Source organism: Tauraco erythrolophus, chromosome 22 (genome assembly GCF_009769465.1).
Source record: "Tauraco erythrolophus isolate bTauEry1 chromosome 22, bTauEry1.pri, whole genome shotgun sequence".
Classification (NCBI taxonomy): Eukaryota; Metazoa; Chordata; class Aves; order Musophagiformes; family Musophagidae; genus Tauraco; species Tauraco erythrolophus.
Genome location: NC_141486.1, coordinates 11,750,270 through 11,776,333, shown reverse-complemented (window position 1 = coordinate 11,776,333; position 26,064 = coordinate 11,750,270). Strand labels below are relative to the sequence as shown.

The following is a 26,064-nucleotide window of genomic DNA, read 5'->3' as shown; positions in this document are numbered from 1 at the left end:
TTTTAATCAGTTTTTACAGAATAATACATTAATAACCACGTTAGAGACAAGATGGGTTTCCTGTATACAAGATTGTGCAAGCTCATTAATTTAGATTTATAAAGGCTTTACCAGTTTCAAAGAGGAGAGGCAGTACAAAGCTTTTAAACAGAGGTAAAGCACAATTAAAAGGTACAGAACACACACTACTAACTCAGCAGAGGTTAATTCTCAAGTAGTACAGGCTCAACCAAGTCACCAGCTGTTACCCAAACCAGGAGTATTCTTCCCCTTCCTTGCCCACCGCCTTCCTGCTGCTCCAGCTCTCCCGCCGCAGGCTGCGCCGTCCGTGCCGCCGCGCAGCCACGCGAGTTACGCTCGTGCCAAACACGCACGCCTCGCTTGCCCGAAGCTTCGCTGCCCAACCAGCCCGCCTCCTGCCATGCTCCTGGCCTGGCCTCACCCCCTTGCCCCCCACGCTGCTCGCCGTAACACGGCAGCGAGCTCTCGAACTCCTACGAGAGAACCTGGCTTCGGAGAACAAACGTTTTCAAGCGATACGAACCAGCACTGTGCTCACTGGAAACTCACCTACAGGAAACAGGATCATGGTCGTGGCTTTTTTTCCTGAAATTTATGGCAGTTACATTCAGCATTTGGTAGTATAAGGTCTTCAAAACAAAAACTTTTGAACTCAAATACTTAATAGGCCACACGCGTTCCAATTCTCCATAAAGAGGACTTAAAAAAGCTTTAAAGAGAAATTTCATTTAGGGGTAGGAGCAAAAAGGAATCTCCTAGGGATGAAAGAAAACAGCCCTTTCCTTTCACTCCTCTACCCAGAAAAGGAAAACAGCACCTCCGAAACATTAGCAGGCACAGCCATGCCATCCTTGAACATGGCAGTTCCTCCAGACCCATCACCAACCAGCGCTGAAGGCAACAACTGAGCTTGAGTCCCTGACTGCGACCTGCTACCAACGGCCTCTCCCCCTCCCCTTTCCCCAAAACGTTCCGTTCATCCTTCAGTGGTTGAAGTAATTTAATTAACAGAAAGCACCAAGATTACAGCAACAGGTACATGGTTGGCTGGCACCTTTTGGCAACAGTTCTGTTACTTTTGGTCCCTTATGCGCTGTCTGTTCACCTTTACTATTGCACACCAAAACCCAACAGCACTTCCTATACATGTCATTTATCATCTTAAAACAGAACATTATGGGACACCAGAGGAAAAAAGTAAGAGCGTATTACAGGAAGGTTTTTAATTCTTTGGAAAGCCTAAGACTCTAACGACACCTATCAAGACTAATATTAGGGACTTTCAGAGTAGGTTGAAAAAAGAAGCAAAGGACCATCTTGCTATGAAGACCCTCAGCTCATCTGGGGCTCATTGAAATACTGGTTTTAAATTAACTAAATAATAATTAAAAAAAAAAAAAAAAAAAAAAAAAAAAGACTCCAGTTCTTTTAAGTATTTTTCTATGCAGAAAAACAAAGTGATAAAAACTGTGAAGGAAATGGTTCTTGCCCCTTCCACAAGGGAGAGCAAACCCGACAGACCTGCCGGTGCTGACGGGGTCCTGCGCGCCCAGTCTGCAGCCACCCACCTCGGCGCCTTTGTGCCCGCGTTAGGGACGGGGCGAGGGTGGCACAAACACTCCCCTCAGCCAAAACCCAAACTGCAGCACTAAAGCAACTGTCATACATCGGTCTTAACACCTCGGATATTCAAGTAATAATTCAATATTGCAGGACACTTCAATATAAATAAATTCATATTGCTTTTAGATATGATCTGGCCATATCTTCAAGGGCATATTTGTGCTTCGCTGCTGAGTGTAATTTGCCAGGGCTGTGCTTGCAATATTAAGTTACATGTTCAGCACCAAAAACCCACTGAGGCTAAATAACCAGAATATGGCAACACTCCACAGACCGAGCTACCACGGTAAGGCAGATCAGAAGAATTTTGTTTCTACCCAGTATTGCTCCTCCCCACAAATCAAGTCTCTTAATAGAGGAGAAAGACTATAAATAAAAGACAAAAGTGACCGTCCCACCCCCTCACCTGTGATCAGTTTGGCAAAAATGCTGCACTGAATTACATAGTAGAGTCCTAGAAAGTAAGTTTCTTTAATTATGCCTTGACAAGTAGCACAGCCAAATCAAGCACTTGATACTTCACATAAATTGCTCTAATTTCAGTTAACCAAATCATTTTCCCAAGTACTAGTTGCTTACAGGTTTTAATTGTCCAAATGCACACACACGCACGAAAAATCATATTTTGAACAGAACGTGAGAAAGATTTTGTTTTCTTTACCACTCACAGACACCAAGTCTTAACACATCCCTCTGTCAGAAGTGCAAAGAACACTCTGGGAAGAGCAAGAAATAATACTGACATGAGAAAGTTCAGTGCTCACTGTCCTTTTCCACTCTAATTCTAGCTAAAAAAAGAACAGCGAGTGCTTATACACAGATCACAGCCACTGGCCCTTGCTCAGACCATCTCGCTCACGAAAAATCCATGTGGTGGTGTGCAGAAAAACTTCTTTAAATTGATAATTGTCAGTTTAAGGGAAAGGCGGGGTGAGAAATCTATAAAACACCCTGAACTGATGTCATGATATGTTTCATAAAGAACAGTGTCATATTTTAAAATATTTTATATGAACAGTAAAACTTGCACTGCTGCATAGCAGACAACACGAAGAACATTTAGTAAAAACATTCACTGAAACCCCTGGCATGTGTATTTAATGTCACTAATCAAAATATATATTACAGTCCAAGGTTCTGTTAAGGATCTCTGTTTGGGGTTTGTACAGTATACACAATATTTCAGAAAAAATATTACAATAAGGTATTTTATTTCTCCTTTTTTATATTAGACTTATCTATTGTAACTTACAGTCCCTCTCCTCTATATATCCAAACCTTTATAACACCGTAATGCCCTAGCCAAAAAGTGTTTAGCTAGCTAATAAGCCCTGTCTATTATAAATTCCAGTTTTAGAAATTTCAGTCATCTTAATTACACTTTAATAAATAGTTCAGTTTGCCCTTTTTTAATCTCAGCCTTTCGAGGAAGTCCTTTCGTTACCAAAACACAGTATGTCACAACCTGTTAGAGGTCAGAGAGGCTTTTGCTTGTTTACTCAAAGGATAGTGAGTGCAAAGAAAATTGCAATGCATTAAATATAGGTATATAATATTTACACTGCCCTCTCAGGTTTTAAATTTAGGTGAAATACAAGTGATAGCTAATATCAGCTACTACAAACCTTCAGTGTGGCTGGTGTTTTATTAATAAAAGGTGTATTAAGCTAGAAAGTATACTGAGTGGTTGCCCTGATTCTTCTTGTTTCAGTTTCTATTAGAAATTAAATGAAGTGAATTATTCAAGTGAGTAAGAATTCAGGAAGAGGGGTGGTGGTAAAAGCGTGAAGAATTTTCTGCATGTTTTGAGATTCCAAAATACCTGAAAACTGTGGTCCCTTTTGCAGTGCCAGTATCTATAGGGGAGAAAAACGCAACCAAGGAGAAGAGGAAAAACTGTTAAATTAATTTGATTAGTAAAGGTGTGTTTTAAAATGCCTCAATTCTGTACAGTATTATACAAGGAAAGTCTCTTCTTCAGCTTTTGCAGCTGTTGTACATTCTTACATGCTCTTCTTCTGCTAACAGTCTGCCCACAGACGTGGGGTTTGCGTTACTTGCGATCATCAATAGTTTTAATGAATTCAACTGCTGCTGTGAACTGCATCCACCAGTAGGATTCTTCTCCAGATAAACAGTTGGCATAGAAACTACTGATGTACTGAACAGTGGACAGCAAGCAAGGTGGATTTGCCTGAGGGTTAAAGAAGAAAGAGATCCTCTTGTTTGCAAAGCTGAACAGAAAACATTGCAAGATACAGAACAGAACTACAATTCAATCTGCACAGTGATCCTCACACATTCCTAACACATGATTACGTAACGTCTCTGCAGGGCAGCGACTGTTTACTCGTTTCACACACTTGGAATGCATCAGCCCTGATGAAAGGAGCATTTTTCCAACAAGGAAAAATGACCAGCAGGCCCAGAGAAAGAAAGGCAACACTGGCAGAATCTGTAAAAGTCATCAAGGACTTCAACACGCGGAAAAGCTTATTGTTTTAGCATCTTCTATACGACAGGTCATTCTCCAAACACTCTTATGTCAAAAGAGGGCAGCGACATAACGCAAGTCAGCCCTAGTGTGGATCTTGGTCCTGAGAGAGGACAACATCAAGCAGGCAAAGATGACAGACACTGATGGACACACCTCAGTGCCTGCACCCCTATTTCCTTGGTTCCAAACATAGTTTGATTGGATTCAAAAATCGTAACTGTGAACACTTTTTTGATGTTTCTATTTAAGCCTGCTGAACTAGACCTGGTTTTGAGTCTAGCATGCTCCCAGTTACCCTGGGAGCAGTTTTTCTTCATAAAATTTGTTTATCACAAGAATTAGCTGGAGTTTGTGATCTTTGCAAAAGAACTCACCTTTATGAGGACAAAGACCAGAACAGGAACAAAATCATCTGCCCCAGGTACTGAATCTTCATTTGCCAGGCTAAGCAGGTTCATGATGGTTGAACACATGCGCAGGATACACTGTACCTTGTCTCGGGGGGTTTTGTAAGCACTTATTGTGCGGATTTCCGACTGTGCAGATGGCCATGGTGCCTCCCGGAGATACACCTGGGGAAAAAAACAACCAACCAAACAAAAAACAACGTGTTGCCAGTTCTTGTTTGTCCAAGCTACTACTGTGCACCACAGAGGATGTGAAGTACCAGAGACTTGCAGGCAGGTGCAAGGCCCCAGAGAAACGGGAAGCTGTGAGTCAAGGTGGTTACATCACACTCACAATGAAGGTGGCTCCCTGCTGTGTTATAATAAAAAACTACAAGGAGCCAGCACTCTATGTGCAAGTAACACAATCAGTCTGCACTTCTCCCAACCTCTCCAGTACACCGCTTCAAACAGAGGCAGGGCTGTACGCCTCAACCGTCCGTAGCTTTACCAACACTCACCTTTCCGAGCCATACAGTTCAAGTGCTCAACTGAGAACTAGGAAAGCTGCAAACATCCAGCCTCAGACAGGCTTCTTAAGCCTGCCAACCTGCTTTTAGTTATCCTGTTAACCAGGAGAAAAGTGAAAGCACTAGGCAAATTCACAGATCTGCAAGGTTCCATTCATTCTGGCTAGTTCAGAAAGTTAACTCGGCAGCTGTAAACCACAGCTATGGCATATGAATCACATTAGCAGCATGAAGGATTCAAATCTTGTCTTTTGAAGCAAACTATCAGAAAGTTACTGCATCTTAGTGCAGTGTAGCATTACTTCTTAAATCTTACTGTCACGACAGAGGTGCCAAAATCAGAAAAAAATTAATTTGGAAGGATCAGTCAGTGGAAGATACCAAAGCATGGGTACAGCATGTTTCTCCTGCACAATATTTGAGCTTTGACAGACAGACGAGCAATGCTTCTAAGTGTAAAACAAAACAACCCTCTCCCCATTCCAAACAGGAGGAAAACCAAGCACCTCGACACACATACGAAAGCGAAGGGAAGGAGAAGTTGTTACCTCGGGTATCTGAAGTGCTTTATGGTTTGCAGTCACTACTTTAGATAACCTCTGTATGTGCTCATGAAGGACCCTGAAAACAGACACAAAAAACAAGAGTGAAAAGTAAGCAGCAGCCAGCCAGCAGTCCCCTTGGGTTTCCCACTAGTTTTAAGTCTGATACTACAAGAGAGATCTTCAGGAATGCATAAAATCAGGATGGTCCTACAGCTAATGGACACCAGGTCAATGAGATGCAGAAGATTTTGCCACACAATCAAGTACAACCACACAGCCAGCAGAGCATTCAAACAGCACATGTTCAAAACACAAAAATCAAAAACCCCAAACGCATGGAAAATACTGTACCAAACCAGAAAATGGAAGGAATCCTGAAGCAGGATCATTCTCTCAGCACACACACTTGCAGATCTGAAAGCCTGTAACTCAACCGTTACATTGACAACTTTGTTCTGTTCTAGCAGTATGTTGCAAACACAAACTTTTGCAAACAATGTTAAAGCACTTCCTTGCTCCTTTACAAAAGCATGAATCTATATGGCACGGCTGACTTAGCCACGTCTGTCACACGAGCACAGCACAGCTTCCATCTGCACCAACTGCAAAAGAGAAGCCAGGTACTTCGAGTGACATTAACTTACTGGTCACGCAGAATATCTCCATCCTGATTAGGGTAGAAGGCCAGTTTGAAAATACGATTCATCACGCTGCGTTCTATAGCTAACTGCGCGTCCTGAAGCTGCTCCTCGCTGGCATTCTGCCATATGGCATCCTGAGCCATGGCCCCATACAGGAACTGAAGGAAGTCCTCCACTTGGGCCGTTTTATCGTCCGCTGCTGTGAGCTTCTGGAAATCTGATAACAAGTGAAAAGAGAGAGAACATTCAGTTAAGTAATAAACATTATTTCTGACAGGTCTTTCTGGAAAGAAGAGCCCAGAAGCTACTTTGGACTTCGTGCCAGGCAGCACTGAGGCTCTGTTTTGCCCACACACCAGTAAGGCAAATACAGGCAGGAACACTTGAAATAAATGGAGGAATTAAAGGAAAAGTATATAGAACACATTTAGCAAAGCATATGGTCAAAATACTCTACTTGATAGTGTGTTAATCACTTCCTCTGCAGCACCAGTTCTTTGCACCCACCCACAGAGATAACACCCAGAACAATCACTGGGACAGCCGCTGGTAGGAACCAGCGCGCGCAGAGCTGTCAGGCGCAGAAAGGGGCGGGGGAAAGGCATCAAGAAAAGCCATGAGTACCATTTCCTACCCACCTTTATTAAGGATGCACAGTTGCAACAGTCGTATTTATCTCCAAAATACAGAACGAGTGACGCAACCAAGCGAGCACAGCGTGGCCAAATCACCGGCCGTTCATCAGCTTCGTATTTCTAGCGCTCTGCACCAGGAGACAACTGCCACTCACCTCTGCCAGCAGCCCAAACGCCACAGCTGCCAATTTCTCTTTTAGATCATCCAGAAATAGCTGTCTCCTTTCTGCGCAGTGCCAGGGCTTTAACTCCTTCCTGGGTCACCGAATCGTATTACCAGAACTTTAACCCCAGTACATATAAAGTTCTCATATTAATTTAATTTATATGCATTTAATGCATTTATATGCTTTCTTGCATCCAGGAGCAAGAATCAACTCCAAATTTCTTATGTACTTCATTAAGTCAGGTATGTGCATAGAGAGCATAGAAACAGTTTGGTTTAAATGACTCTGTTTTGAGAGAGTCGTCTTCCTGGTGCAGCTATTCCTCATGCAATGCTATTTTTGAATCTTTGATTCATTTGATTCATACCACTAGTATTCCCCATATCTTCTAAGGTGCAACCACAGGTTCTGTACTGAGGACTGAACGCTGCGACTTTATTTATCATTTATCAGTAGGTCTAAGATAATTCCTGGTATTCATGCTTCTTCCATGGGGCAGATGCTAGATAATATGATTTAGCAAAACTTTTTAGGCCAAGTGAGGTCCAATTACCTTCATTCTCTCAGCCCATGAAAAACACAGACAGTTACCACGGCTTAGCTGCCAGAACACACTGTTACATCACAGTAATCTGTTTATTCGAGCCATTAATTCATCAGCTGAAATGAAAACCATTTGAAGAATCTCCTTCTCAGATCAGAAGTTGTATCTTAAAACACTAACCCGAGCAAGCACCTAAATATGGAGTAAAGGAACATAAACATGCCACAGTCTGCATTAATCTTACCTTGAATAAACTCCCTTATTTTCTTTTCTTTGCTCTCTAGCAGTAACCTCACACAGACCGTGGTGAAGTATCTGTTGGCCACTTCTTTATCTCGCAGAACTCTTTGCAACAGCCTTTCCAAGTGTGCTTGTGTTGTTTGCAGGCCCTGGCGACAGCGAGTTAAATAAGCGATGTACGGAGCTCTTTTCCTAAAATAAAGGGTGCTCTACATTAGATTCGTAGCAAAGACAGAGGCTAACAGCTTTACCAACTGTTAAGTTGTAGGGCAAGAGGAATCCTCAACGCATTGTTTTTAAAGCAAAGATAACGCCTGAATTGGGAAGTTCTTGGACAGATCTCTTTGACTGAATTCCCTGCCCTTGCAGCACTCCGGAATGCTAGACTACAGCAAATTCCTGACAGCATCTCCCGTGTGTTAGAGCTGAACATTAGCCACAAATTGATTTAACCCGAGTTTCTCACTATTTGGACTGACTTAAGGGCCAAGCTTTTTTAAGCCATTCGCTGACAAGTGAGACAATGTCATCATTTTGTGGGGAAGCAGAGATGTAATAACCTGATTCAGTAAAGCACAACTTAAACCAAGAGGGATCTTTCTCAATCTGCCAGTGAGTAAATATATGCATTTGGACATCCATTGATAAGAAGATACTGGACAAACTACCTGTAGTCCTCTGCAATAGATGCCAGCAGCTTTCGACAGGTTCTGTTATCAAAGCGGCTTACGCATCGCATCGTCTCTTGCAGCTGGGCCATCAGGTTCTTGTCTTGGAGGTTAATAGCTTCAGCTAGCTGAACTTTCAAGAAGCACACGATTTCATTATCTAACGAAGAACAAAGGAAAATTATTAAGGAAAAGAAGTGTAGGCATGTTGAAAACAAAACTGGTTTTGAATATAGGAAACACGTAACAGTTTAAACCAAAACTTCTGTACGTTAGGCAATAAATGTTATTTTAAGAACAATTTAATAAGTCTTCTTGAATTTTCCAGATATCAAGGGTTGAGTTTTCAAATCACTGACTTATTTAGCATTTAGAACCATTCTGAAACATGAAGAGGACCAGATAAGGTGACAAATTCACCTGCCTGCAAATAAACCCAGAATGAACGGAGGGATGCAAACACAGGACATACACACCAGTACAAGTCAACATAAAGACTCAGTAAGTCATTCCAGGTACTCAATTAGTACTGTAGCACAATTCTCAACAGTACATGTATTTTGGGAGTCTAGTCCACAGCTCTAGGCTCTGCCCGCGCCATATCTGAGATACTCATTACAAAACAATTTGACCAGATTTAGTCAGCAGGTTTGTTTGCAGAGTAAGAAAGAAAACATTTTGGGGGGCAGAAGGTGGCCTGTGCTTTCTACAGCTATGCCCAACAGAAGGTATCATAAACAGTGCAGTGCAAGTGCCATTAGAGGGGGGAAGAGAGGAGACACATACCATGCAAAATATCTATACGTATAAATAACATTTACCTTCAGGGTCTGTGTGGTCTGGTAGACCATTCCTTGTTGAATGTGTCAACATGGGGAAGGCAACAGAATCTGCTGAACAAAGAGCCAATCTCAATTTCTTCTTTGCATCCCTTAAAGAGGAAAAATATTTTCTTAACAAAGTTGCTGCAAGGTGTGCTTCTTCAATAAGCAGTCTGTACTTTTTTGGTTTTTTTTAAATACTGCCTAAAAGTTATTTAGGACAATTTTAATAAACCAATGTTGTCAAGACTTTAGAATATCAGTTCTTTTGATAAGCACCTAGACCAGTTTGAAAGGAATTTTCCTAAACACTGAACTGCTCTGTCCTCTCAGGTTACAGTACACCCCCTTCAACAGTGAAAATATGACAGTTTGAGATGCTTAAAATTAAAAGCACATGAAAGCTCACAACTGATCATATTAAGATTTTTGTGGGAACTAATTGCAAGGCTTCAGCTTTTAATTTTACTTTGTGGTCAAGATTAAACCTTTGAATGTATTTACCTATAGGAGAAAGCAGAACTTTGTGGCTGTGCGACCTGACTCGCCGAGTCTGGGAGATCATCTGCAGACATGTTTTGCAAAGCCTCATCACGTGGAGAGTCGTGCACGCTCTCACCATCCCCAATAGCCTCTATGGGAGCAAAAAAAAAAAAATTACACTTCAAGAGAGGAATCAGAAGAAACTAGACTAATATTCTCTATTTTCTTCTTGTTATTCTAAGGTCGGGGGGAACAGAGACAGCAAATAAAACAACTTGTTTTGAATAAGTGAAAAAAGCATATTAAAAGTATATAATCTACAAGTCACTAGGAAGAAATTGCATCACTTTTGGAAGGCAATATACTTCTTCAGTATCCGTTAAAAAAAACCAAACAATGTCAGTATCAACATTGGTCTAGAACACTGAAGTGTTTTTGTGTTTAAGGAGGACAAACGGTGCTGGTGATGATCATAAAAGCCAGGCTCTCACCTGCACCATCATAGTTTACTATAGCTCCTTCGCTAGGACTGGTTCGCTTAATTGCATTCCTGTATTTGTCCAGAATGTCCTCTGCAGCTTGTGCCTGTGCACTGAGTCTTGGGCTGGGATCATCTGAAAAGACCATGAAAGCAACAGGAGTTATCCTTGTATTGTGCCAACTGAGAGCAAATACAAAATTCTGACCTACACATTCGAACTCTGTTTTAAGCCACATCAAATAAATAGCTGCTCGTGTTTCATGTAGCCACAATTCAAATATATTTATAAAGTCCGAAGCAAAAGCATTAGAAAAACAAAAAGTACAATGAAAATGAACAAATAAAGCCAAATCCTTCGCATATTTATACTGTATACACAAATGGTTCTTGTATATTTGAAGACTTCTACAAATGATTAGGCAAACAGAAATCTAAACACCTGGGTTCGAATCATGTTTAATTTAGCACTCAAGTAATTATTACAGGAACATGTCTGCAGCTGCCCTCACAGCTCAGCTAGCAAAAGGACGTGAGCTTCACAATGAAAAAAAAAAAGTGAAGACACGAATTGAGAATCCAGTACTGCACATTCTGACAGAAGCATGACAATTTAAAAACAGTCTTCCAGGCAAGAAGTCTTTACCCACTTCCTTATTCAGGAAGCCAGTTGTGAACACTGACTACAACAGTGTCTGCCTTTCTGTAAGGAGATACCTGGTGTGCACCCTGGAACTCTAGAGGGCATGTTATGAGAGAAAACTACTATGATGATGTTATTCACGTACCTTGAAGTGTTGCATATCTGTCAGGCACCATATCATCTTTGTCTTTTTCTTGTTTTTCTTTCTTTCTAAAGGGAATAGGAGCTGAAAATGCAAGGTACCTTATCAAAGACTATTCTGAGACAACGGCCAGATCGAAGAAACTTTAAGAAAGTGGCTAATGAAGAATTTTGTCATCAAATAAGCTTCAATAAAGCCTATCTATGGGGTGAAGCAGAACTGTACTGTCATGTGCAGTAAGCTCTACCCTTAACAGACATGCTACCATGAGCCAGGCAGAACAGTTTTGCCTTCCAGGTACAGTACACTCCAGGCAACTACTAGCCAAGGGAGTCAGGTAGCTTCCCATTTTTATTTATGTGTTTATTTATACTTTAATTTTGCCAATAGTCCTAACTCAAATACTGGTTATAATGACATGAATCTTTTCTGGCAACTCCTGCCCACTAGTAAGTTCAGGAAGAAGATGCAAAGATAGCACATTGTGAAATGCAAAAAGCAAACAGAGTGATATTAAAATACTATAACGTTATCTAAAGTCACATGGACACTGCAAGGATTATGTTGGTTCTTCCCTAACTACAAGTTTGGTTTTCAAAAAGGCAAGAATAGCTAATATTGCACATGTTGTTCCATCCCCAGTTGTCATTATTCAGAGTGAAAGTCAAACGTTATCTTGAACAAGCTTTGCCTTGTAAACAGCCACAGTCTGATTTCCACTCCTGCCGTGTCACAAGAGCTATCCTGAGTTATCAGCACCCTTCAACCAGCACATTACCACCCGTGCAGAATTCACACTGGTTCTCAGTGAGGCTGCAACGAAGTTAATACCACACAACTACGAAACGACCGGCCTCACACAAGGGTTCCACGGTTACCGAGCGATTAAGATAACGCAACGCCCAACCAAGCTCCTTCCAGCTTACACACCTCTTTACAGGTACTGCATACTTTGTATTTCAAGAATTCTCTCCTCACTACAACACTTGCAATTTTATAAACAAGAATCCGTTATTTCTCAAAACTAAACAGCACAACTATCACTCTGTAACAAATCCACGTCATTCTGCTCAGCTTTTCAAAGTGAAACTGTACGAAGTAGCCGTGAAAGCGGCTGAAGATCTAACAAAGGCAGCGTGCACTCTTAAAAAGTACCAAAACCAGACAGGTGTGATCCTACCTTTGGGCATGGCAGACACAAAACGTTTCCTCCACCAGGGCTTGTTTCTGTCAGACTTCTCATCATCACTGTCTTTTCGCTCTTCGATCTGTAGAAGGGCAGAATCTGCATTTGAGCATCTACTATATCAAGTGCAAAGACAACATTTCTCCTGGGCGTCAGGTTATGCCACACGGACTGTGAAAACAAACTACAGCAGAGCACAGAAAGCCACAGCAGATTCAGTGAGAAATACCCTGCCTGAAGGAGGGCAGCCTATAAATGCAAAAACCAAAGACATGAAGAAACTTAGATTTCACTTATTTCTTTTTTAAAGAAAACTACTTTTCAGGATGCTGCAGCACTTTAAACCTGAACACTACAACAAATCTATTTCTGAAGTCCCACCAAACCAAGTAAAACTCATCCAGTAATTTAAGTGGAGCCAGGTTCGTTTAAGACATTCTGAACATCTATAGCTTTAGCTTGTAAAACATTATTGGCCAACGTTTAAAAGGTAACAAAAGTGTGTTGCAATCCCTTGGCTAAACACATCTAACACCAGCTTTCTGGCATCAGATGCACAGTTCCAGTGGGCATGCTAGAAAACAACGAAGTTCTACAGAGAAGCCTTACCTCTCCCCTAGAGGAGTCTTTACTGGGAGACGAAGAGGACGACTGAGATGCAGCCACCAGAACAGCTGCTCCAGTGTTGGTGGTCGGCATAGGAAGCTCCCTCTCCTCATTTCCAGGACGTCTGTTCCACCCAGGATCACTCATGGGTCTCCGAACGGACGACACTATATCCGAACTCCTGCTGCGGACCAGCCTCTCCGGGTAAGAGTGCCGCTGCTTGAACGCTTCTAAATCGGCCGGAATTAAACTGTGAGACCCAAAGTTGGGTAATCGGGCCTCGTTACCTCCCATAGCTCCTTCCAAGATCGGTGGATCTGGTGGTGGGTGAGAGGGTCTTGCATAGTGTACTTTAGGCCTGACCACAGCTGACACACCTAAGGTCATACGCATAAAAAAACCCACACACATTTCTTTTAATATTCTTCCAAATTAGCTGATACTAAGACAGAAGCATTGAAAATGCCTATTTTTTTAAAAAAGCTTATTCTTTACAACTCACCCTCATTTGATGACAGAGGGTCAAACAGTGCAAGCAAAGAATCTGTCTGAGAAGGAGGAGATGTCAACTGACTGCCTCCTGAAATATAAGGGGGGGAAAAAAAAGTTAGCACTGCAATAAGAACTACCTACAACGTAAGGTAGTTGTACCCTCAGCTATGAAAGTTCACAAAACTTCTACTGCAAAATATTTTAAAAGATATTCTTACATGGAAAGATCTCTGGAGTACTGAGATCAAAGAATTATATCACAAAAAGATATAATGATCTTTTTGTGAATGAAATGATCAAAGAATTGTATCACAAAAAGTGGGGGAATCACAGACCAATTCCAGTCGATTTAGTCAAACCACATTAAGAAAAGCTGATCTTGGATCTAGCACTCAACCTCCAGTACTGGGAAATACTGGAGTCTCTTTGTCAAACAAATACAGTGCTAACAAACAAGGAAAGCCTTAAGCTTAGTCACCAGAACTTTGGAATTGGGAGAAGCTGTAAAATTTAAGGATTCTACAAGTGTCACTTCAAGCGACGCTGTGAGATCTTAGTTATCAGAGATTCTGACTCCGTTTTACAGCCAAGTGGCCGACTCACCATGGGCCGTTTCATCCATGTCAGGACTTGTCACGGAATCTTTTCCCCCAAAGTCAGAGCTACATTCGGACCTGAGATCCTCAATCTTGTTAGGAATATCTTCAGATGTTGCACTAATACCTTACACAGAACAAAAGAAGAATCTGTAATAGTCTTTCAGAGAAAAAGGAAGTAAAATCCTGAAGCTGTTGAAATGTTTGGTGAACACTGCAATAATCAAGTCCTAAATCGCAGTAGCACCTAGAGACATTTCATCCTGAATTTCTATACTCCTAAAATAACATTTTATTTCTGCTCTACGTCTTCAACTGTTTTAACACAGCCACGAATGTGCTTTGACAACGGGCATTAGAAAGATGCTTCACTCCGCTAAGTATTTTGCGGAAAACTAAGAACTGAAGCAGATATATGCTGATTTACTTAAATAAATAAAAAAGTTGTGATAAACTAAATGCAAGAAAGTTAGGAGTTTCTTCCAAATCAACACCATTGCTGTCGTAGCACAGAGTATTTGATGCTCTGCTGCCTTTTTGTTCCTTCTGTAAGATGAACAAAGAACTACTGCTTTGAAAATTCCAGAACGAGTGAAACGACGCGTAGCAAAGGACGCTGCTCACGTTGTAACGCAGCGGCGTTCCCAGAGGCAGTTACACACACCTGATACGACGCTGAGGCCCGGTGTACTGGGTCGAGAACTGACCTCCCTTACGTCTGTGTCATCAGACGTGCTACCCAGCCCAGAACAGCTTTCCAGTTCCTGTAGCCTTTCCTCCTGTTTTAAGTCTGGGGCCTCTACAAAAGGGAGACAATGGAGAGCAGAGAGAAAAAGCATCATTACTCCGTGCCATGCTCCCTTAATATTCACATACAGAGGGAAGTGGGGTATGTGTTGATTTAGCATATTCAGTTCTGAGCTAACCCAACCACTTCAGCAAGAGTTTTCTCCCCATACAGAAGGCAGGACCCCGCAGAGACAGCAGTGCTCTACCTGCACAGGCATTCTAGGAAGTTTTTACTGGTTTGAGTGTCACATTTCTTAGACACAACAGTATACAGTCAAATCTTCATTAACCAAAGTAAACTGGATTTCTTAAGTAACAGTAAGCCTCTTACAATGCTTTCCATCTTCTCTCTGCCTAGGAACAGTCTGTCCTTTTAATACTGGAAGTATTCATAAACACTAACTTAACCCTAAGACAATAAATTCTTGAAGAAAGAGAGAAAGAAGTTGTTGCTTTGCATTATACGCCTCTGGAAGAGTCTTGATTCATGCTAAAGAAATGAGCAAAAACCGCACGATTCTGACCTGAATCACTTGGCAATACTTCCACACTCCAGGCCTCACTTGTGGTTTCTGATATTGTGGAACCTGTGCAGGGATCAAGCAACACGGATCCTGAACCTGGCAAGCACAGCAAGCTGCCTAGCATGTTCTCTGCAGCTGCACCTGCAAAAGGAAAGCCGAAGCGTACAGCTAGATACAGGCTTCCTGAAGACAGCTCTAACAAGAGAGAAAAATAAGAACACATTTTAAGTGTCCTTAATAAAGTAATCACAAAAGACAAACGTTGAAAAGATAGAAATGAGCAACCAAATACAACACAAGTCATGCACACAAAATCCTCCTACAGAAAATCTCCAGTTTGATCAATGAAAACACACTTATTTAGAAAGGGAGGAGGAGGGCTCTCCATTCTCACTATTTTAGAGCAAGCTGCAGCATTTTAACGTTCCAGATGTGCCACCAAATTACCTGCTATTTCTTGCAAACGATCTTCTTCAATATTCGGATCGAAGTCACTTCCCAAGACATCCGTACTCCAAGTTTCGCTCACGGTTTCTGATATATCTCTGTCATCAGTCAATCCCATCATGTCACGGATTTCAAATTTACGGAGCTTGTCGTCAAGATTATCCTGAGTTGTGGCTATGTAAAAATAAAAAGTTCTAATTTTTTTTTTAAAAGTCTTCTCCAATTACTTCTGATTGAAAATAAGAAACAAGGAAACAAACAAACACAACAACCCTCTAATTCTGTCAAATGAGACAGTGTTTTAAAGTAAGTCCTGTAAAGCACTATCATACTATTCAAGAGATGCTGCCTGAAAATAGTTTTTAAGCTCATTTGAGACATAAAAAGAAAAATCTTAACCAGACATGGTGACCTATCAACTAAATTGACCGACAAAACGAGTAAAATCTAGCACACATCAAGAAACTGATACGATTCCTGTAAGGAGAACTTATCACAGAAAAGCTGAGTCCTCCAGAGATCATTTAAGTCTAAAGTCCCTGCTCAAAACAGGGTCAATGACAGCAGGTTGCTCACAGTCATGTCCAGTCACATTTTAAATATCGCCAACGTTGAGCCACCACAACCTCTTTGGGCAACCTCCTCCAGCATTTGACAAATGTGTATTAAACGAGGCTAGCTAGATGCTTTAAGACTCCTCCAATCCAAATCACCCTATTCCCTAAGGGAAAAACTTGGTATCAAGCAAAACGTTAGGAGCAGTTTCCTGTAAAGGACTCAAGCCTCAAAATCCCACGCGATTTCCTTTTCCTAACAGCGGACTGCAAGAAATATTTCTAGGGGAAAAAACACAAAACCATAAATAAATGCCAGAGTGATTGCACACGGAAAACTTTCACTTATTTTTTCCTCAACTACTTAAATTTTCAACAGAACTTGGGCTTTACCAGCTACAGCACCTCAGGCACTTGTATGGGAGAAGTGGCACCTGCCTTGCTCGTGCTCTAACAGCTGCAGAGCTTCAACGCCGTTGCTGCCAGAAGGGCCCGCGCCGAGCTCGGACACTGACTCTCCTTCTAAATCCAAAGATGACACGGAGTTGGAGCGATTTGAAGGACCTGTGAAAACAGATTTTCCTGTAAATCTAATTTGAATAACAGCTCCTAAACACCCAGCACCAACAATCCAGGACACAATTAACTAGAAAGATGAAAAGAAATGAAGCAGCAGTTCCAATCTAAAATACTGAGTTGATGAACTAAACGTGCATTTGCTCTACTCCTGCTCCCTGTTCTAGAGATCCTTAACCAGCACTGTGATTGGTACTTTCCATACTTAGAGTACCATACTAACCACAAAACTCCACAAATACGTTACAAGAAACCAGGAGTTTCACTATTACCATAACTGTGCCATTAACTGTAACTAAAAAGTCAATAAAGTCTTTGCTATTAATTGTTTTCTTATTTTGAGGAGAGAGAGAGCAAAAACTAAATCATGGAAGTTACACAAAATAATGCGTGCTGAGTGATCCGTACAAACCTCTTCAATGCCACAAATAAACCTGTGCTTTGTTGTGTCTGAGGTTCATATAAAGGAGTTGTCCAGAGTCCAGAAACTATTCTGAGATATGTAATAGGTTATTAAACATGATGAAAAATAAGTCTGAGAAGTCTAATTTTAGAGCTAAGTTAGATTATCTTAACAATTAGTACTGCACTTAAGTTTAAAAAAAAAAAAAAATCTTTGTTTTCTCTTTCTAAATACACTTAGCTTTTTTCTTCCTAGTTCTCAGACTTGGTTATGCCCTTGCAGGTCAAAATTTAGCTCCAGACTTTTTCCTTTGAATGGCAACAGGCAAAGACAGGCTCTAAGGGTAAAATAACAAGCACAGTCTTCAAAACAGCAAAGATGACACGCTGTATTTAACAGAATTTCCTTTTACAGTTAAGGAAAAACAAAAAAAGGGACAAAACTTCTTCAAGACTTAAGTAGCCCTTCACCTTCAGATATTCCTTCCAGATTATCACTGCAGAGGGAAAAGCGCAAGGTTTTATCAGGTTTACCATGGAGTTTGTTTTCATCAACAGGGACATCTCCTTGCCCGCCATCTGCAAGCTGCATGTTTAAGACCTGAAGAGTAGGAGGAAAGAAACAAGACTTCCTTAAGATAATCTATTTTTTTTGATAATTAAGCAGTAAACAAAGCACTGCACACATTTTTTGCATTGTTTTCCCTAGATGTTCATGGCACAATCAAATTTCTAACATTCCGTTTTAGAAAAGCCAGCTATCTCCAAAGTCAGAGCCTGGACAGAACATAAGATAGATGTGAACATAAGGCCAGTCCTGACAACAACGGAGCCTTCAGCTCCCTCATCGCCCCAGCAGACTGATGTATGATGGAAACTGGTCGTTACGAGGCTGTCAACCCAAGGAGTCAACCCGAAGCAGGCAAGGCAGCCCGGACGAAAGCAGCAGCTGTGCTAGGGCTGGGGCAAGACAAGGCTGTGACACCAGCACAGCCCGAGGGTGCTCATGGCAACACCACCTCAGCTCTGCCCTCGCGAGGAGCTGCGCCTGGGCGTTTCAAGTCTGACTGCCACAAGCACTGGGATCAGCGTTCCAGTTCTGTCATTCGCCTGTGCCACTTGATCCGAAGGACAGAGCATGCAGGAAGACAACTGAATCAGTTTCTTCAGGCTCAGAAAAAATGGCCCAAGTTTGCTCTTAAGCATGCTGGATGGCAAAGCCTCTTCATAAATCTGCCAGCATCATTTTTTCCTGTCTTAATATACTGATTTTGACACCTTGCAGATATACAGAGTGAGATAAAAAAACATCTATCAAAGGGAAATTTGAAAGCTACAACCTCCAAGTTCGGTAAAATAAAGTAAGGATTTTAATTCTCATTCTGGATTTATTACCCAAATTTAGTGCCACAACTTCATTGTTCTGCTATTAGAGAATACAGAGGTTGAACTTTTCAAAACATCTGAGACGTGACAGGTTTTGCATACCTCATTTTCTGACATCATTCCTGGAGTAATCTGTGGACCTGTTCCCAAAGAAATCACCAGCACTTCCTCCGGCTGAACTTCTGGGATAGTCTCCTGGGATGATCCTTCATGATCTCCATGCTGATCCATCAGAATATTTGATCTACTTCTGCTACGAGTTGCTAAGAAAATATTTCGAAATATTAGGAAGCTTTTCCTTGTTTAAGGAGGAAAAAAAGACAATATAATGGAAACACAGAATGGCCATGTTTTCAATTAATAATACCCATACTAAATAAACTTACAAAATGAAAAGTCATATTAGACTTTGAGAGACAGAACTAGTGTTTAAGTTTGAGTACTAAACCATGAAAAACCAAACTTTCAACACAAAAGTTTAGAGAAACAAGCTATATTATGTCCTGTTTGCCTACACAAATCCAGTGCATTCCAAACACAGAAAGACTCTTAATAAATTAATTCAGAAGACGAAGAAGTTTGTTACCAACAAAAAAATGTCTAGGTTCCTGTGGTTTATAACTGTTTAATTAACTTATTTAGAAGGTTTTTTTCTCCTAAAAAGCAGGGAAATCTTACTCTAACAAGGGTCTCAAACCCAGACACACAATTCAACATCAGGTGGTTTACTTTGATTATTTTGTGACTCTTTAGTCTTTTCAAGTAGCCTCATATTCCCACGTTTGGCACCGTGGAAGGAAAAACGCCCACATGGAATTAAGATTTCTAAGTATGGCAGCATGACACCAGTTATTTCTTCATTTGATCCAGGGAAAACAAGGCAAGTGTGCGGAAGCCACAGCGCAATTTTGATTACCACACGAAGGCACACAAGGTGTTTTTAAAAACCACATGTAGGTACAAGATGAGTTTCAGATAGAAATCGATGAAGAAATCCGAAAAAGCAACGGATTGCCAAAGTAAACCAAAGGCATGCTTAAGTCACGTGCTACAAGGCGAAGTTTCACAGAGAAGAATGGAAAGAGGGCATTACCCACCAAAAGGGGTTACTAGAGTTATATGAGCTGAAAGATTGGTGGCAGAAGTATCCCAGGCAGTAATGGCTGCCAATTGCTGTCCTGGATTTCGAAAGCATTAAAATGAAACAAAAGAAACAAAAACTTTGAGCAAAAACTATTTCATACCATAAAATAAATGCTGTTGTGCCACTACTTTATAGGCATAAGACCAGAACTATTCAGGAGTCGAGTTAAACCAACACGGGATAGGTTTGTTTGGGGGTTGGGTTTAAGGGATTTTTTGCCACTTATTGGGCTCTAAAACTTTTCATCCTGTTACACACTAACATCAGACCTCTCGCAGAAACAAATATATCCCATGTGGTCATACTCATGCAAACACACTGAAGAAGAGTACCACCCTTTCTATTTTAAGAGAAAAATGCTATTGAAATTAATAAGTTCAAGACCCAGAAATCCTATTCAAAAAGAGGACAAAAACCCGACAAACATAAAATTGCATTACAATATATTAACAATTGTAATTAGACCGGACAACTAATGGAGAAGGAAGAAAGCTGATCTTCTCTGCACATACTCTAAAAGTTCTTCTTCATTCTCCTCCACATTTGCTCTCTTCTGAAGCACAAAAATTTTAAACTTTTTCTGTTCCAGTAATTAAATGTCATCGCTTCCATCTGTCACTTCCCTAAGCAATCTTCCTTCCTAGATCTGCTTCCCACCTTCAGGCTCTCCCCTTCGCTATCCCTGCACCACTCCAGCACCAACCACTCCAGCGTTTTTCTCAAGTCCAACCCCCAGTGATGCAGCTCACCGTGCTTGTGTCGGAAAGTAAGGAAGTTACCCGGATTTCTACGCAAAACAAAATTCTTCACCATCTACACAGAAAAAGCAGGAACTGAAGGTGTAGTCAAAGAGTAACCTCAAGAGACGGCTGAAAAAACGGCACGGAAAACGTCCCGAGGTGTCAGAAATCATGCAGGAATTCTGCGTGCTCTCCTCACCTATCGGTAGTCGGTTTTTTTTGTTCGCTGGAGTAGTTGCTGGAGAAAGCTGTGGAGTATTATAAGGAGTCATTTCAAGGCTGCTGCTTTTCCCTGGTTTGTTCTGGGGTAAGTTTGCCAGCAAGTTTTCCAAAGCCATCCGATCTTCCTTAAGTTGATCACTTGACATCACATTCCGCATAAAGCCAACCTAAAATGTAGAGTTAGCGTCGGTAAGAACTGCAGCGTAAACTATCAGCCTTGTAAACAAGCAGGGACAAGCTGACAGGACTCCTTTTTAAGAACTTCAGATCCTACCAGAGCGGTTAGCTGGCTGTACGTCATGTAAACCACTGTTCTACTCAAGCCCTCCAGGAGGTTAACCGAAGACATCGGAGGTGTCTCAACTGCACGCCCGTCAATAACGACATCCAGGAACGCAGCCACGCAGCTCTGCAAAGAGAAGAAACAGTTTGTACATGAGAGACCAACTCAGAGGTTGGAAAGAACATAAGTTACGACAAGAGCCAAGGACATAACCATGTAAGTTTTGCTTCCTACTTTTAAGATCTTAGGCTGAAAGACCACGTACCATTAAACTCGCTGAAGAGCAAGCAAGGAAAGCAGGCAGCCAGTTCCAGCATTTCCTTCTTTCCTTTTCTGCATTCAACAGTGTTACTTACTGAAGTGTCTTACTGAAGTGTCTTGTTACAATTTTTTTTAAATTAACCTGTTCTATGGCAATTAAACTGTCCCTTCCTGAAGAATCTGCCTAACACAGACTAAAAGTGAAACAAGGAAGCAACACACAATGTCACCTTCTACTCTGATTGAATGTTACTTGTGTAATACATGTGTGACTTCATATGGTGACTGTGTAACAAGCATAATTAGCAAAAACCTGGAAGTTACACACGCAAACCAACACTTTTTTAAACACATCACAAAGATCGTTAGTTTCACTGTTCCTCTGATGAAGCTAATTTCAGTATTGCTATGGATGATTCACACTAACAAATGAAAAGCTGAACAAAAATAAAGGAAAACTCTGAAAAAAAACCCCAACAAACAGAAGTTCCTCTCACTAATGAATTACTCGGCACTAATCCAGATTTCATATAAAAGTCGTCTTTAGATCAAAATATTTTCTTTAGGTTCAGTAGAAAAACCACAGACAGTAATTCAGCATTTCAGTTTAAAAGGTAACTTGCTTTTTTTTCTTTTTTTGTATTTTTTTTTAAAGAAGTATTATGTCAGAGCAGAAGCAAGAATCCCTGACCCCTAAATTTAGTACCCAAGATTTTGTTCCCAGCTGTGTACAGGATTTAATCTGCTTTTTAGTACATGTAAAATGGAAGTTAACCACTCAGCAAGTCCTTTGCAATGTCTGAAAAAAGAGATTGCAGAAGGATGAAGTATACACACGAGTCCCAGCTTTTTTTAGTCTGGACTCGTACTTTGTCAAATTTAGCAAGGTTGCTCTTCATACGTGGATCTCCCTCTTCGGAACCTGTCATTGCCAATTGCTGCAGAAGTCTCCCAACCTGAAATGAAAAAGAAGTATGAGGAATAAGCATTTCAAAACATCATCACGCTGGATTCTAATATAAAAGTTAGTTAAGATAACTTCTCCATTCTAAATTTGTTTTCATTTAATACTCCAAGACACACTTCTGGTTGAGTGGACAGTCTTGCACTTGCTTTCAGGGCAGAAAAAAGTGCAAGAAGCTTTAGAAAAAAAAAGCAGTCATTGCATTTAGCAAGAAAATCTGCACACAGAGTATGCTCTGAGCATCCATACTTCCCCCCTTCCCCGGAACAAAGCATGTTTTGTTTTTACAACACGTCAGAACTGAGAGTTGAATCTAGGTCACCTTAAACCTAGAGACTTTGAGAGGCTGTATATATTTTACCAAGAATATGTTGGAGGGGAAATAAAAAAAAGCAAGAGGGCTAAGCCTGGTTTCAGAGCATATATTCCTTACTGATCTCCAATTGCAAAACTACTCTCCATTTTAGAGAGTCACCAGTTGCAAGCTCTGCTACAACACACAAGCAGTGGCACCAGAGAGGATTGCTAAAGCGTTGTAGAAAAACACTGGCAAGGCCCTGTCAGCAACAGTCTAGTGAGTAAAATGCACCAAAACATTGTACTGTGAGAATCACTCACTGCCCAGTTTGTAGACAACACTAAAAAGCAGGTTCTGCTACTTGTCTGGGGAATATCCTTGGTCAAACAGGCGTTGCTTAATCCCCTCAGATCACACCTCCACATACTGTCATTAAATTGCCCAAGAATTTGCAGAGACAAAAATTTGTCACGAGGGCTGGGGAATACTCCAAGGTCTAATAAAACAGTAGATAGCTACCCAGCAGAAACACCCGTCAGTACTGCCAGACAAGAAGGTGTTTTTCAGCAAAACACTACGTTATTTTGTGCAATACCTGGCACGATATTTCACATTAGCAAGAGCAGCACAGCACTAGTTTGCACACACTCCAGAATTCAACTTATAATCACTTTTAGGCTTTAGCTTTCATCTCTTACAATAGCTTTATAAAGTACATTTGCAACTCTTCTGAGAGCTAAAGGAATATATGTGGGTTTTTTTAAGTCAATATTTGAAGTAAACAGATAAACTTTAGAGCACACCTTTTCAGCAACGATAATAAATATTTTGTTAGCATTTGTCTTCTAGGTAGGAGGGACAATACCTTTAGCTTTACTGTAGTAACATCAGTTCTAGTGGGGAAAAAAGGCCAAGAACATTTCTCATACTTTTTTTTTTTTTTTTAAGACTGTTTGAAAATTACTCATACCTGCATCAGATTAAATCTTGCCACCTCATTTATAGGAGCATCAGAAATGATCCCATACTGCTCTGGGTTAACAATTGCAGGACAGATAAAACACGCCAGAAGGAGATCTGTGCACATTGCTCTGACCTCCCCAACCTCCAGCCTGTCTACACACGAGAGGGTTTTGTACATTTGTGACACAATCCATCTCAGGCTGTGAGGAAAACAGTAAGTGTTTTGTTTGAGATAGCCAATGAATTTGTTCACCAAGGTCACCAGCTTGGCCTCATTGGAGTCAACCATCTCTTGGACTCTTTGCTTGAACTTTTCCGTGCCTTTCTCTCCGAATAACTTTTCCTGTTGTACTGGAGAGAACCTCTCGATTAGCTTGTTTGGATCAGTTTCCAGGTGGTCTTCATCTTCAACAAGAAGCTGCATGATGGGCTCATGCAAAGTTGCAGTAAGAAAAAGTTTTGCAGAAAAGAGCCCTTCAGAGAAAAGCTTGAATAAGATGCTGAATGCGCAGGTGCCCCGTCTCAACAGCCGCCTGGGGTTATCGCTCTCCTTGAGCTCGAACTCAATCAAGTAGCGGAGGACCTGGAGGAGGTAGCTCTCGTCCTCCTGCATGATGCAGTTGCCATAAATGGAGGTAAAGACCGTGTGAATGACGCTCTGAGTGTTGTCCTGGTTGAGCTTCTCTCCAGCCACCAGACAGGATGCAATAAGCCTAGGGTTCTCTCTCAGTCTGTTCAGGAATTCTCCATAAGCAGCCTCCTGAAATCCCAACTGCTTATACCCATCCACAAACTGCGTATCCTCCAAAATTTTTGCATGCTGGCAACACTCAGCAGGAGAAGCTTCAGCACTTTAAAGGAAAACATTGAGACAGGTTAAGTAACTCTTAAGCAAACAAACTTCATAAAAAGATGGCACGTGGTCAACTATTAACGAGACTAACACAACGAAAAAAGCCTTTCCATATAGCTAACTTTACGAATTCGGGAATGAGGAGAGTTTGTTCCCATAAACTCTCAAAAGAAGCAAAACAAACACATATATTAAAACAAATCTCAACTAGGGAATCTGACTAACCTGAAACTTACTGCTGGCTGTTAAAGCTGCCTTTTTTTTTAAACCTTACTATTTTTATGATTAGTAGAGCAAAGGCCTCCAGATACTAAGTGTGAAAAATCTGACGGATTTGCTGCAGTTTGCAGAATTTTAGGAGTTTGTTCTCCCCAGGACCACTTCCACCCGCCCAAGTCACCTTGTTATGATCAGCCTGTCCAAGTTAATCCTTTGCTGCTTGGAAATCCACGCCGTGCGGTACAGCTTCTCAGCTGTCTTCAACACATCCGCATTAAGCCTCTGAATCAGTTGCTTTTCGGAGGTGACATACAGCCGCTCCTGCTTGAGGTGATGAGCCAGCGTCTGTATGTCCAGCTTCACCATCTTGGGCAGCGAGCGGGCGACGCAGCGCTCACTGAGAGAAGCAAAAGGAGAGAGGTGAAATTCCAACAGTTCGGGAACAAGTCTTGTCAGCCCCAGTGAAGCGATAAGCAGGTCATAAACTCACACTTCGCAGTAAATAGTGCTGTGCCCTTTCCATATTAATTAACATGTTCTCTCCAACCCACTGCCCACCACTCAATGGCTGAGTCCCTCTTTCTTGATGCAAGGTTTCTAACTGCCAATTTCAGTCACCCCTCGTTACGTCAGCACATCAGGAACACTTGCATTGCAGCCAACGATATTTTCAACTCTCACTCATCAACTGAAAAAGCAACACGGTACAGCGCTACGAAACTCCTGCAACACACCGCCAACACACAAGGTAAGAAACTGGCCACTACTCGGAGAGATGTGGCCCTTGCTACAGTTGAGGTGACACACGCTCCGGGAGATGAAGAGGAGTCCCACTCTGACTCACTGTCTGGTGAACAGGCAAAAAAAGATTTCTGCACTTACTGCTTTGTGCGAAAAGCGTGCCTACCTAACGCAGCGCTGTCCCGTGCTGGCTGTGCTTATCTCTGGCCCGTCAAAACAAGCCCTTTCTCACCTATGCATATGAAGCACCAAGCTCCCAATACTGCTCTTTTCTGGGGGAAAAAAAAAAAAGTAATAATAATTTTAAAAAAAAATAATCAAGGAATAGCAATACTCAGAAAAGGCAGAAGTTGGAAATAAGCCTGGAGATTTTGCTCAAGAGTAGAATTCATTCAGAAAAAATTCCTCAAATATTTCAATTCAGAAGAATATTTCTTTGGGCCACGATCCAACAATGTTACTTAAAAGAGAGAAAAACTGAAACAACCATAGGCCTTCATAGCACATCAGGGACAAAAATCCACACAAACTACTGTTACAGCATCAGCTCTAACTTTGTAATTAGAAAATATCTTAGTTCCCAGTAAGCGGTTAGATAAACGAAGAGCACAACATCATTCCAAACAAGTTCAAGGAGCTAATCCATTTAAAGATGAACTCTATGGAAGAAAAAAAAACATCAACTGCATTAACGCTGACAAGGGAAGGGGTAGAATCATGCAGATCAGATTATGTTTCCATGGAACTAATGATT

General features: G+C 41.3%; 1 protein-coding gene across 5 annotated transcripts; it reads right to left on the bottom strand.

Moving 5' to 3' along the window:
- On the bottom strand, positions 1–25,522 carry GAPVD1 (GTPase activating protein and VPS9 domains 1). 5 transcript variants are annotated; one of them, XM_086625464.1, is made up of 27 exons: positions 25,477–25,522; positions 24,751–24,966; positions 23,505–24,348; positions 22,142–22,228; positions 21,003–21,137; positions 20,706–20,895; positions 19,720–19,800; positions 18,725–18,885; positions 17,708–17,837; positions 16,697–16,822; positions 15,705–15,878; positions 15,258–15,398; positions 14,609–14,743; positions 13,952–14,071; positions 13,359–13,436; positions 12,860–13,233; positions 12,245–12,332; positions 11,068–11,148; positions 10,293–10,415; positions 9,823–9,952; positions 9,319–9,428; positions 8,498–8,657; positions 7,834–8,021; positions 6,247–6,460; positions 5,606–5,678; positions 4,516–4,713; positions 1–3,838 (listed from the first exon to the last, which is right to left on the bottom strand). In XM_086625464.1, exons 2-27 carry the CDS (start codon positions 24,933–24,935, stop codon positions 3,698–3,700), a joined length of 4,467 nt encoding a protein of 1,488 aa, XP_086481590.1. In that variant the 5' UTR covers positions 24,936–24,966; positions 25,477–25,522; the 3' UTR covers positions 1–3,697. The 5 variants fall into 5 exon arrangements, with proteins under 5 accessions (XP_086481590.1, XP_009987013.1, XP_009987014.1 ...); XM_009988711.2 differs by lacking the exons at positions 19,720–19,800; positions 25,477–25,522 and having other exon boundaries at positions 24,751–24,964; XM_009988712.2 differs by lacking the exons at positions 19,720–19,800; positions 25,477–25,522 and having other exon boundaries at positions 17,771–17,837; positions 24,751–24,964.
- Positions 25,523–26,064: the final 542 nt, after the last annotated feature.

What these genes read in the sequence shown, in the direction of transcription:
- GAPVD1 (XM_086625464.1), bottom strand. Translation starts at nt 24,935, where the DNA reads ATGGTGAAGCTGGACATACAGACGCTGGCTCATCACCTCAAGCAGGAG. An exon ending in ACAGCCAGCTAACCGCTCTG is followed by an intron (nt 20,896 to 21,002) that starts GTAGGATCTGAA and finishes TCTACATTTTAG; the next exon opens with GTTGGCTTTATGCGGAATGT. An exon ending in AAAAAACCGACTACCGATAG is followed by an intron (nt 19,801 to 20,705) that starts GTGAGGAGAGCA and finishes TTCGAAATCCAG; the next exon opens with GACAGCAATTGGCAGCCATT.